We start from the raw sequence: 13,857 nt of genomic DNA, 5'->3' as shown, positions 1-13,857 counted from the left end.
CCGCAGTGATGCATACTTTTTATACAGTTTAATGTAGTTTTGACCAATTATCGTAAAAGATCTAATTTGTCGTGTTTTACTGTATGGGATTTTGATAATTATTACATTTTCTTTATCCTAAATGTCCACAGTCTTCATTTTTACCATTTCGTCGCATCGACAGGCGCCGGTAACCCCAATTAACAAAACAATCTGAAATATTTTTATAATTTAGTAGAGTATACTACATGCTTTGCAATATAATTTTTTTTACCTTTAATCCTAAATACAACTTATCTGGCGCTTCAAACAAAAATTTATCAAACTCGTCTTTAGTGAAAACATTAGACTTCTTTGCAGTATATCCTTCGCTTGTATTTTTCAGAAAGGCACGTAACTTTAAAAATTTGCTTATATCCACATTTTTTCTAATAACTAACTCGGATTTTTTCATAGAGTATCGTGACCACATTGTAGAAGATTTCCATTTATTTTCATTTTCCATTATATAAAAATATGCCAGTAAAACGTCTTCGGTAACTTGCCGTACTCCTCTTGTATCGCACCACTCTTGGAAGTGCTTGTACGCTAACCGATACTTTATTCCGGACTTGGAGGGCCCCAAACGTGCTACTGCATCATTAGCCGCGGACTCAATTTCGTTTAGGTTTTGCATTTTCGCACTAAATTTGCGCTTGCGGTTGCAACAACAATAAGCTCTCTTTAATAATTGCAAACAACTGTCAAACAACTGTAACCAGGGAGACGCAGATCCCACCGCGACGACTTAATTATTTTAATTTCTAACATCTAGACGACTTTGATAGTTGTCACAGTTAATTTCGAGTAAAAATAGCGTATGAATTGTACTATTTATGGTTGAAGATTGCTACGTTTAAAGAAAAAATAGTATACTTTATTCGGCAAAGAAGCGACTTTTCTTGACTTGCCCTCTATTACGCGCCTCACTTCGTTCGGCGCGTAATATCGGGCGCGTCAAGAAAAGTCATGCTTCTCCGCCTCATAAAGTAATATACTATTATGCTTGCCTAGAACAACATTCTTTTTAGCGTACACTAATATTATAATTATTTAAAACTATGTACCTACTATGTTACTGTTACTGTTACAAAAACAAAACAAAAACAAGATATCCGACTGCTGTATCTGTATAATAATATGGCGGTGGCTGCTTAGACTGGTAAAACGTTTTCTTACATAAAAATTGGTCCGATCCTACCTTATTCTGTCGATTTTTTACAACGTGGACAATGTCGTACGGGTAAAACACACAACTCTCTAGTTTCCTTTGTTTGTTTCCACGGGCACTTAATAGTTTCTCCCAGTATATATCGGCCCTGGACAAGGGTGTTTCAAAAAAACTCACAGCATCAAATAAATAGGGGAGAAAGAAAAATTGGCCTGAAATAAATAGATACTTCAGCATGCAAGAAGTGCAGAAGGTATACATTTTATTAAAAAGGAAACTACTAAAGGCTTCCCTTTAGACACCGAATTAGGTGCTAAAAAAAACAAGGCTTACCTGAAGGATAGCGTGTGGCCAAAATAGAGAAGGTCATGAAGACCTAAATATCCCAGAATTATAAATCCTTGACAAGCAAGATACTCTAAAACTTCAGAAAGTTGAATATTTCTTGGGTAATTCTCAGGATGACTTCTGATTAAAAATCCTTACACAGTTTCATGAGACAGCACTTGTCCTCATGAAGTATGAATCAAAAGTGAACAAAACATGACACTAGACAGGTAAAGACAAAGAGATGACACTTACTAGACAGGTAGCAATTTATACCTAAAGCCTACTTCATGCCTGATTTCCTATATGATTTCGGACTTAAAAATGGCTTGATAGCAGCTAATATTCAAGACAATATCGAAGCTTGATTTTTATAATTATTTAGGCCAGTACTTTTGACAATAAAGCAAAAGTTATGACAATCTGATTATTAAAAATCGTTTCTAGTTGTTTAGCGACTTTTAATTTGCTGTAGTTATAGCCAACCTTCAGTAACAGAGAAGGCACCTTAAAAGACGATTCATCAAAAAAGTGTGTACAACTCCTAGAGTTTATTATAAAATAGCTAAATAAGTGTTATTAGAGTACTATGAATGTCTCTAAGTAAGTCTTTTGTTACAGGTACTAACTGGGAACAGCAACACGTACTTGGTCGTACGTCAACGACTGGAGCTTCCTTTCATTGCCAGCAAAGTACGCTTCATACCTTACAGCGAGCATCCAAGAACTGTCTGCATGCGCGTCGAGTTGTACGGGTGCACTTGGGAACGTAAGTACCACATTGATTACTAATATTAAACTGAGAATTTTGAGGTATCGAATTGATGTACAGTGCGTTCATAAAGTGTGGAAACGGTCTATTATCACATGACTTGATTATTTTCAGAGTTAAAGCTCTGACAGGTCCATTTTTATTTTTAAATTATGATTTTTTGACTTATATCCAACGAACTGTCAACACTGATGGAATCGCCATAAAACGAAGTTAATGGCGCCAGGATGAGATAGAAGATAATCAGGTAAAGGAGGGAAGATAATCGGACAGTGCTGGTCCAGGTACGTTGTAGTTGTAGCAAATTTTACCTGAAAATTCTCTGTCTCTCTCATGTCTTTCTAGAAGTGCTAGAACCTCTCTCGTGTATGTTGGCGCCTATCTCGCTTCACTGTTGGAATGGGACGGGGCCATTCCATCAGTGTTGACAATTCATTGCTTATATCCCATAATAGTGACGTCATCGATTTGGGCGTGATGACGTCATCGATGATTTTTTAAATGGAAATAGGGGTCGTGTAGTAGCTCATTTGAAAGGTGATTTAATTCTCTATTCAATAATATAAACATTAATATTATTTATACAGGGTGGCAAAAAAATCATTTTTGAATTAAATTATTTGACGCAAAATGAATAATGTATGTAATTTATGTAACTCAAAATACATTTTACTGATGCCAGAAAATATATAAAAAATGTTTATTTCATAAATAAACGTTGCTTTTCGCTTAAATTAACTGTCAAACAGCCACCCACCTGACTCGTGGCAGTTTGAACATTTAATTTAAGCGAAAAGCAAATGATTATCTTTACAAATAAACTTTTTTTTCTCTTTTCTCACAGCAGTAAAATTTATTTTGAGTTAAATAAATTACATATGTTTTTCTTTTTGCGGCAATTAATATGCATAATTTAGTAGGCATAATTTAATTCAAAAATTATTTTTTTGGCGACTCTCTATAAATAATGATAATGATGTTAGTGTTTATATTGCTAAATAGAAAATTAAATAACCTTTGAAATGAGCTACCACACGACCCCTATTCCCATTTAAAAAAAATCATCAATGATGTCATCACGCCCAAATGGATGACGTCACTATTATGGGATATACGCCAAAAAATCATAATTTAAACTGAACTCTGACCTGTCATGAAAATAATTAAGTCATGAGATAATAGACCTTTTCCACACTTTACGAACCTACTGTATATGTATAAAGAGTAACTATACCTATCTAATTTTACGACGTTTTATTTACGTCAGATGAAGACCAAATTTGAGGAAATGTTTTTGATGCTATTTTGTGCTGTATCTTTGAAGTACTTGTTAGAATATAGTGCCAACAGTGATGATATAGATTTAGGAGTTATCCAATGCATATCCGATTTTTTTCCTATTATATTGGGCATTAGGTATGAAATGATCCTGCTGACATGTTTATTCAACTTTTTCTGTGATTTCGGATGTACCTTATTGGTCTTAGTGTTTTCACTTCAACCAATTGTTTTCCTGATTTTTTTAGTTACTCGTTTATTTTTTGTTCTATATACCCAATCCTTTAGCTATCTTTAATTGAAATCATATCTTAATGTTCATTTGAATTCTTTGAATGAAACTTGCTTCTAAACAGCTTCTAAAAGTGGTTATGATGCAGATTGGTGCTTTTTGCACATACGATGACCTCTATATATGTAACATATGAGAAGGGGAGTGTAAATATGTACGTTCAGTCTAGAAAACGCTCCCTTTCAAATTGAGTTTGCATTTTATTACATACAAGATAAGAAGTAAAAAATACTATATTAAGCTCTATTTAACACATTGACGGCAGTGCGTCAAATGTAAAAGCAAGTGTTGTGACACTATATTTATTTTGCAAAGGGAATAAGGAAATTCTGAATTTCTTTTAGCGCTATAGTTTATGGAAACAATGAGTTTTTTAACATTTTTTGTAAACATGTGGACGACGACCATGGAAGTCGTGTCACATTTCATATGCATCTGTAGATGTAATGTGACATTTTTTGACACCGATTTTTTGCCACAACTGGATATTTTAAAAATGTCGTCTATAGACCTTGTGTCACATTACATAAATGGAAATTAGGCGTCTGTAGACGATCCGTCCGTCAACGTGTTAAACAAGTAAAATAAAACAGAAAATAGCATAAATACATTTAATATTAAATCATTAATATATATAATTTTAAATATGACTTGACAAACGAGACAAAATTCTTCATTTAACTTAAATTGAGTATAAATATAGTTAGGGCTATTGTTTCTGTGACAACGAAAAAGAAACGGCAGAGCATATACTATGCAACTGCGTAGCACTGTTCTGAAAATGACTAAAATTCCTAGAAGAGGTCTCTCTAGTGTCTTTTGAAGTAGGAAATAAATAACTCAGGAGGCTAATCAATTTCATCAGAAGAATTGGCATCCTAGACTTTAACTAGATTAAGGTATGCACAAAAGATCTCTATAGGTCGAAGTGCGCAGAGGATTCATGGCCTTAATGACCCCACATAATCTAATCTAATAACCCAAAGCGTGGGTATATAACTACCCAAGCGATATGCAATTTCATTCAGAAATACATTCATTTTTTATTGTTCATTATTCATACAACATTGTATTAACAAAGAGTGCATTGTTCGACAGTAGCGAAATATTGGTCAACTATACGAGGAAAAACAAAGTTAGCAAAAAGTATGTTGATATTCCAACAATACTTATATAAAGTTGCAAAATTGCAACATCTAGATCACTCGTATCTTCCGAATGTTTAAATAAGGAATTACCTGGATTAAAAACCTAGATTATCCTCACCAACTTTGGATGTAATTGAAGTTTTCAAAGCCCTCGAGATTTTCCAGCAAAGTAAAGAAGCTAAAACGAATTTTTAGAGCATTAATAGACACAACGAAAGATCACAAACAGAAACAAACAGAACGATTCTCGTTCCAGCGGTGCTTCGACTTCAGCTTCGGCAAGTATCACCGGGATAACTTTCAGACTAATTGAAAATTCTGTCGAATAAGAGAGATGTAATTAATTTAAAAGCATTTTGACTGATGAACGCAACTTAAGTACACATCGTCGGGCTAAACAGGTACGGATCAGATTTCAACCCCCCACAACCGAAGGGGAGGGTGAGAAGACTGGGTATATATTTTGAATTGCGGCTTTTTGGAGTATTTAATGGAAATGTATGGACATTTTAATGTTATTCGTTTGTGGCTCCTGAGTTGTTAAAATATTTTCTGAGAAAACACCAAAAATCGAACAACACAAACTTAAACCTCAGATGGACACTCTTTCACTTGAGAAAATTCAAAAAATCAGAAAAGATAAATTTCAATTTTCTCAAATGTTACAAATTATATATTCTTTCTTTCTTTCTTTCTTTCTTTATTTCTTTCTCCCCTTCCTTGTACCCTATCAGGGTATCGGATTTGGGATCGCTATTTTAATTTACATTCACCCATCTCTTCCATTCTTTTCTGTTTTCCGCCATTATTTTTAATCCCTCAAGTGATTTTCCTTTAACTTTTCCCGCCTCTACTATTTGCTTTATCCATTTTTTTCTTGGTCTGCCTCTTTTTCTTTTTGCAATGTTCCTTGCTTCGTGGATTCTTCTCGTAATTCTGTTGGGTTGCATCCTCATCATTTGCCCATACCAATTCATTTGTCTCTTTTTTAGTTTATTCATTATTGGTTCTTGGTTGGCTATTCTCCTAATAGTCTCGTTGGTTAATCTATCCCATTTTGTCTTTCCAACTATCCTTCTTAAATGTCTCATCTCCATTGCATTTATTCTGCTCTTATGTTTTTCCAGAATTGTCCAGTTTTCACTTGCATAGAGCACAGTCGGTATCACTATTGTGTTATATATGTATATTTTTCTCTCTTGCAAGTTCTCTTTTCCCCAGTATTGGGGATAAAGCATAGTATAACTTGTTTGATTTCTTTGCTCTATTTGTTATTTCCCAGTCTATTTTTCCGTCGTTAGTAATGATACTTCCCAGGTATTCGTAATTTGTAACTATTTCCAGTTCTGAGTTTTTGCATTTTATCTTTATTTCATTATCTTCTTTGCCGTTGATTATCATTATCTTACTTTTTTCCTCGTTTATTTCCATTTTTAGCTCTTCTATTTCCTCTACCCATATTATTATATCCATTAGTTTCTGCATTTTGTTCTCGGAATCTGCTATTAGTACTATGTCGTCCGCATACAATAAGGACTCTATTGTTACCGGTTGTAATCTATGGTATTCTATTATTGTCTGTAGTTGGTTGGTTCTTGCTCTAGTTTCCCTTATTAATTCATTCATTACGATTATGAATAGCAAAGGGCTGAGACTGTCTCCTTGTTTAATACCTCTATTCCAATTAAATTCTTCTGATCGTTCCCCTGCTATTTGTACTCTTCCTTTTACCTCTTTGTAAGTACTTTCTATAATTTTTATCAATCTGTTTGGTACATTTATTTTCCTCAAGCATTCCCCTATAATTGGTGTTTCTATCGTGCCAAATGCTGCTCTTAGGTCTATGAATGCTAATACCAGTTTTTCCCCCGTGTCTAAGCCTGATGGTATTTAGGTTGTCATTTGTTTGTCTTCCTGGTCTAAAGGCCGCTTGTTCATCTCCCAATTTCATTTCTACTTCTTGCCTTAGTCTTTTCTCTATTATTTTCGTATACATTTTAAAGCATACCGATGACAGACATACAGCTCTGTAGTTTTCGCAGTTTATATGTTCTCCTTTTTTGTATATTGGTACAATTATGTTATTCTGCTAGTCTCTAGGGATTGCTTGTTTTTCCCACGCCTCTTTATATATTGTCCATAGCCAGTTTATTCCCTCTTCTCCCATGTATTTTACCATTTCCGGTTCAATTTCATCATCTCCTCCTGCCTTGTCTGTTTTTATGTTTGATATTCCTTCTATTACTTCTTCTCTACTTATTTGGTCTATCTCTGTGTTTTCTTGGCCTTCATTTATTACATTGTCAACCTGTGTTAGGTACTTCGGTATCAAATTTTTGCTCATAATATTCTTTCCATACCCTAGCTATTTGTTCTGGGTTTATTTGAATTTGCATTGTTCTATCTCTTACTGCATTTATCTCATTTCGTTTCCCCCCTACATGTGTCGTATTGTCGTCCAAAAGTTTCTTTTATTTGTTATATATCCTTCTTGTGTAGTTTTTCTCCAAATTCTTTCCATAATTTTGCTTTTGCTTGTGTGACTGTCTTTTTTACCAATCGTCTCTGCTTGTAATATTCTTCTTTATCTTCTTCTAATCCCGTTTCGATGTTTTTTTTTCCGTGGCATTTAATTATATATTCTAATTTCATATTTATGACAAATTGTCAACTGTTACTTTTGTAAAAAAAAGACATTTAAGAAAAGTACATCATGTTTCAGGCTGCTGCCAGTTCTTTTATTTCTGTCAGTTGCCTCTACTTAAGATGGTGTGTGTGTTTTTGAACCATATTATAATCAAAAATTTTAATGTGTTTTTAAAGTGCCATGTGTTGTTCTTGATTTTTTTAACCTTTTACAATTTTTAGAAATATAACAATTCAGTCTCAAACCAAGTGCTAAAAACTACATAAGGAATTTTTTCAGAAAAATTTTTCAATACAAAAAATGAGATGCCTCTCTTTATAGTAGTACTTTAACAACTATTGACGTAAGTTAAAATATTATTAAATTTAAAAATTGGATATTTCATTGTAGCATAGCTCTGAAGATGGCTTTTTAGGCCGAAAGCTCTCAGCTAGGAATTAATAAATTTAACACACTACATAGACTACATCTGTTTTTCTATTGTTGAAAGCTCTTTTGTGTTCTACTATAAGTTTGTTAAAGTTTCTACCAGTTTGACCAATATAAGTTTTTGGACATTCACAACATGCCAGTTTGTATACACAACACCACAAGATATATTCTAGTTTTTTATATAAATCATCTCCCGAATCAACTTACTGGATTATACCTCTTTAAAAACCGTGACGCCCAAAAGCATCCCTGGTCGATTCAGTCTAAACATGCTGTCGAATTCGTCAATTCGGCAAAACAGCTTCTTGATTAGACATGAACAGTCTCCTTAATTAATTCAGTTTCTATCCCTATTGGAGAGAGTAATGGGAAAGCAGCCGGGAAAACGCACCTAATCGAGATTATTGGGAAAGGAAAATCTGATGGACGAATGGAACGGTCCGGTCCGGAACGCATTCGTATTGGACTGCCACTGCCGTGATTTCAATTAGTTTATTGTTCCAATTAATCAGTAGCGCTAATAGAAGACAGAGTAGTTCAACCGTACAAGTTTCATTTATGGCTTATTATCCCGGCTTATAAGACCTTAACTGATAAGCTGAACTAGTATTACAGAACAGTAATTTTAGTTTGGGCAGAAAAGATATTTACCAGCGATTTTATTGCTAGAATAGAATCTTATAATTACATATATTAATAATATAGGTATGCAAAGTCCGCAGATAGTCAGCTACTTTTTATAAACAAAATGGCGTTCGAAAATCGTGTTTTTTTTCAATTTTTGCTCTATAACTCCAAAGATTTTAACTTTACACCAAAAACACTCAAATAAAAATTTACCGTAATTAAATTATGCATAGAGACGTGTTTCTCCCGATTTACTTCGACGAAAATTTTCCCCTCAAAATGCGGGTTTTCCAAGAAAATCTTTAATTTCCAACTAAAATTTTAGAAAAGTAATTGTTTATCAATAACTAAATAACTTGGTAGTATAAAAGCTCTTTTCGTATTGATTATAATTCCAGAAGCCGATGGAAATTTAATGAACAGTTTAGCAACAATTTAATTGTTAATTAAAAATTTACGGTCGCTGTAATAACCACAATAATAATTATGATACATAGAATAACTATGACTTTTGTATAAAAAGACACTGTACTTAACTAATGTACTTTACAGAATTAAAATTGGACTATTTAAGCGGCCTCGGGAATATTTTAAAATTATAAACAATTTGTTGGCGTATAAACAAATAGAATATCTCGGGAAATATTAAATTAAATTAAATCATGAAAACGGTATTGGAAAAAAAGTAACAGAACGCATCTTTTACAAGAAAAAACGTTTAATTGTAATGAGTGGTTCCTGAGATACAACCGGTCAATATTGACCTGCATTTACGGCGAAGATATAAACAATAGGATCATAATTTTCAAACCATCGCCTTTTTATTTTTGTCCTCTTTCTGCATACCAATTTTCATATCTTTAAAATGCTCATAGCATATATTATTATAATAAAATCTATCGATATTACGAATGTAAATTGCCAAAAATAGCAAAATTCCAATCAAAAATTAGGTTGGACAAAACGTAATCTCCTAGTTCAAAATCGGTATACCTTAAAAAAATGCATTTTCTCGGCTTCCCATGGAGCAATTTTCTTCATTCTTTTTTTGTTCCCAAGTAACTCGAGTAGAGCCACCTAATTAACGCATTATTAAATGTCAAAGTTTCTTTTGTTTTGTTATAATAAATTTATTTATTTATTATGACAAAAATGTTTAATTTGTTTAAATAGAGATTGTTTAAATAATTATACAGCTTTCAAATGAGAATATTTGTGTTTTTAACGTTAAAAGGTACACTTGTATTAAGTTTATCTAAAAAAAGTGTACAACTGGAAAAAAAATGTAGTTTTTTTTTCTTATAAATAAAATAATCTATTATAACAAAACAAAACCAAGGTTGGCATTGAATAATGCATTAGTTAGAAGGCTCTACTCGAGTTGCTTGGAAAGAAAAAAAATTAAGAAAATTGCTGCATGGGAAGCCGAGAAAATGCATTTTTTAACGTATACCGATTTTGTACTTTGAGATAAGTACATTTTCTCCAACCTAATTTTTATTGGAATTTTGCTATTTTTGGCAATTTATGACTCGTTATATCGATAGCTTTTATTATAATAATATATGTTATGAATATTTTAATGATATGAAAAATGGTGTGGAGAAAAAGGACAAAAATAAAAATATGGTCCGTTTTTATGTAGTTTCACATACTTCGAAACGATACATATTCTCTACTACACATCATGCAAAAAAGAGTAGAGGGGAAAAAGGTTTGGGAAGAAAGAAAAAATATTGGCTGAGGAATATCAGAAATGGGACTAACCTCAGTGTTGAACAGATATTTCACGTTTCAAACGATAGAGAATTGTTTAAAGAAGTGATCGCCAACCTTCGATAGAAGACGGCACAAGAAGAAGAAGAAACTACCGAATATCGACACCGACAAGCCAATCGCTGTTTGGCTTGGTATTAACGACATCTCAGTATTTCGCCCTATAATGCCCGTTACTTTTGTAACGGGCATTATTAGACAAATAACCGTTACTTTGTAACGGGTATTAGACAAATACTCGTTACTTTATAACAGGTAATATTAGACAAATACCCATTGCTAAGAGGAAACAGTAGCGATCAATAGGTAGCAAAAACGCGTTCCAAGATTGCGGCTGTAATTTTGAATATTTTTTCGAGATATTTGGCACACATATTCGTAATATAATAAAGAATGGCGGTACAGAGCCCAATTTGAAAAATATATTAATATGTGGAAATTACTCTGTAATTAAATACAATATTAAAAAAACGAACCTGTACCGCCATTAACAAGAACAAAAAAATACACTTTCTTCAAATAAACTTTTTTATCCGATGCCTAGATTGTGTGTCATTTTGGAACTACTAAATTTTTTTATTTCATTAGTAGAAGTATCAGAATAATGCTTCATTTTTTCTCAAATTTGTTGTCATTGGGCAATAGCCACTCGAGCACTGCGGGCTCTCGTGTCTATTGCCAGACAACAAATTTTCGAAAAACTGTCGCATTTTTGTCAATTTATTCTCACTCTCTAGTGATATTATAACCGAAAATTTTCGTTTTGTAAATCCAAGCGTAGAGATCTAGTAATTACAATAAAAAATATCCTCAAGCATTATTTGTATAAGCAGACTACTAAATAGATTAGTCAGAGAATTGAGACCGTCCGTCATGCGAGAACAATAGGCTAATTATGTAACATTTAGTCAATATTTGATCTGTCTAAATTGAAAACACAACAAGGCCCGAAATTCATCTCCGAGGACAAACACGCGGCCCATTGTTCCCGGGGAGCGCTTAGATCTGGCTCAGGACCACTTCAAAAAGAAAGGAAACCACCGTAAAATGAATATTTAACTTGTCATAACAGATGTGTGGCGCAGCAAAAGGTCTTTATCTGCAGAAGGATGAAAAGCGCGCCCCCATTGTTGCCTGTTTATATTTAATTAGGTCCTGTTCTACCCCCGCAATGTGTATTACTACAAAAGATGCTTAGTTGCCGCGTCTGCCTTGATAAAAACACCGAGATATTAATGCTGTGCTGTGCTCTTGCAACCCCCATAATCTAGTCGACTTGTTTATTAAAGTATGTTGGAACAGGTCGTATCATAAACGCCATCCAAACAAAATATTTCTCATAAAACATACGAGGAAGGACAAATAGTTTAAAGAGTCTTCTTTTCTATGTACTATTTAAAAAGATAATACATACACGAAATCTATTATAGGTAAATATTGTGAAAATGAAAAAAGGTTTTAAAGGGATTTGATCGTTTTTACTTTAACGGGATATGATAGTAGGTATTCCAATCAATATAATTTAACATAATGGAATAATAACATTAAACAAAATAAGTTATCAATCAAGTAGCGCAGAAAACGACAATAAAAATCGTTCCCATACTAGGGATGGGAAAAACCTACCAGTTTAAACCTAAAACCGGTTTTTTTACTTCGCAATAACCGGTTTTACCGGTTGTTTTTTTGTCCCGGTTATAACCGGTTTTTTCTTTTTAAAGTAAAAACCGGTTATTAGGTTTTTACGGTGATTAGGATTAGGTTAGGTATTAGTTTGGATCCCAATCATAATTATTATTCTCAAGTAATTATTCCAAACAAAACAATAATTCAAATTTTATTTTATTTTATAAAATACAGAAGCAAACTGAAAGTGCAATATTACATCAGTCAGAAATAATAATTATGAAGTTTTATTATAATAATATTTCCTTGAAAAGGTATTTGTAATCATCTATTTTTCACACTTAACTCTTGACATTGAAAGTGGATGAATGACTTTTTCTGATTACCAAAAATAATGCTCTGACTATGAAAATCGAATTACTAATTACGAATACGAATCTCCAAGAATTTCGCTACGTTTTCAAAACGATACACTCATACAGGAAGTATTAAATGAGTTAAAATGTACCTATTCTACAAATATACAAACGTGTTAAAAGTAATACATGTTCATTCGATAGTACTAATTTTGATCATATTGATATCGAGTCGAATGGAGTATCGCAAACTAAAGTGTATTGTAAATGTAACTTTGTAACCTATTGGATTAAAAAACCAAAAACCGGTTTTTCCAAAAACCGGTTTTTTTTGGCCGGTTATAACCGCCAGGTTAAACCGTAAGCAAAAAAAATCGGTATAACCGGAAATCGGTGTTTTGTCAAAAACCGCCATCCCTATCCCATACCACCAGAATTACAACAGGTGGAATTTTCTCTGGTTACAAACTGCCGTGATTTTCAAAAATTATAAATCATACAGGGTGCCGAGACGAAATTAAGATGAGGGAATTTAAATACATAATTCACGTCTCATCTGCTGAGTGTGGTAAAATATCCAACAAGGATTCCTTAGTACTCAACAAAAGAGTAAATGAATTAAAAATGTATAAACATTTTTAACTTCTTTGCAATCCGAAAATGCAGCAGCATTATACTGTAGTTAAATCGGAGAGTGCAGGAAGAATCTATACCGGTTTCGGGGATTTTTTTCCTCTTATCAGTAGCACCATATCCTCTTCTCTCCACTTTAACCAGGTACTTCGCTTTGGAACGTTACGAATTGCAAAGAAAGAAATTTTTCTGTGCTATTTGATTGATAACTTATTTTGTTTCTCGGTAGATGTCTCTAGTACATTCTTCTTTTAGGTACACTTCTATTGTTATTCATTGTTATTCACACTTCTATCCATTGTTATTCATTATTGACTGATACGGTGATAAAATAAATATAAAAAGAGGAGTGACACAAAGTTGTGTGCTCTCACCACTACTCTTCAACTTAAAATCAATCACTCTTCAAATTAAAACTCGTTGTTAGAAAAATCTAAATATGTGCGAGTTAAAAAATAACATTGCATACAGTATGATGGTATTAAAATCGAAGATGCAGTACTGAACAGAATTGGTCTAATTGTCGTGTCTAATTGTCGTGTACCGTATATGTACCACAGATTGAAAACCGCTGTTCTAGAGTATCAATTGTATTTTATGGGAATTAACCATAATTTTAATCTAAAATTAGTTTATTTTGACATTTCGATCTCCTAGAAAATCGTTCTTCAAATAATTTCGACGTAGAAATTAAAATGTCAAAATAAACGTATTACAATTTTGTAGTTAATTCCACTGAATTATGGTGGTAGAT

The 13,857-nt window shown here is 33.0% G+C and overlaps 1 protein-coding gene across 1 annotated transcript in view; it reads left to right on the top strand.

Moving 5' to 3' along the window:
• Positions 1-13,857, top strand: part of LOC114326574 (discoidin domain-containing receptor 2-like) — a 675,178-nt gene that overhangs the window by 67,686 nt on the left and 593,635 nt on the right. Inside the window, exon 2 of the mRNA XM_050661786.1 lies at positions 2,138-2,285. Within this exon, the coding sequence (XP_050517743.1) occupies positions 2,138-2,285 (148 nt within the window). The remainder of the gene's footprint in view (positions 1-2,137; positions 2,286-13,857) is intronic.

Source organism: Diabrotica virgifera, chromosome 9, assembly GCF_917563875.1.
Source record: "Diabrotica virgifera virgifera chromosome 9, PGI_DIABVI_V3a".
In the NCBI taxonomy this organism is placed as follows: domain Eukaryota; kingdom Metazoa; phylum Arthropoda; class Insecta; order Coleoptera; family Chrysomelidae; genus Diabrotica; species Diabrotica virgifera.
This window is presented reverse-complemented; position numbering and strand designations above follow the sequence as displayed.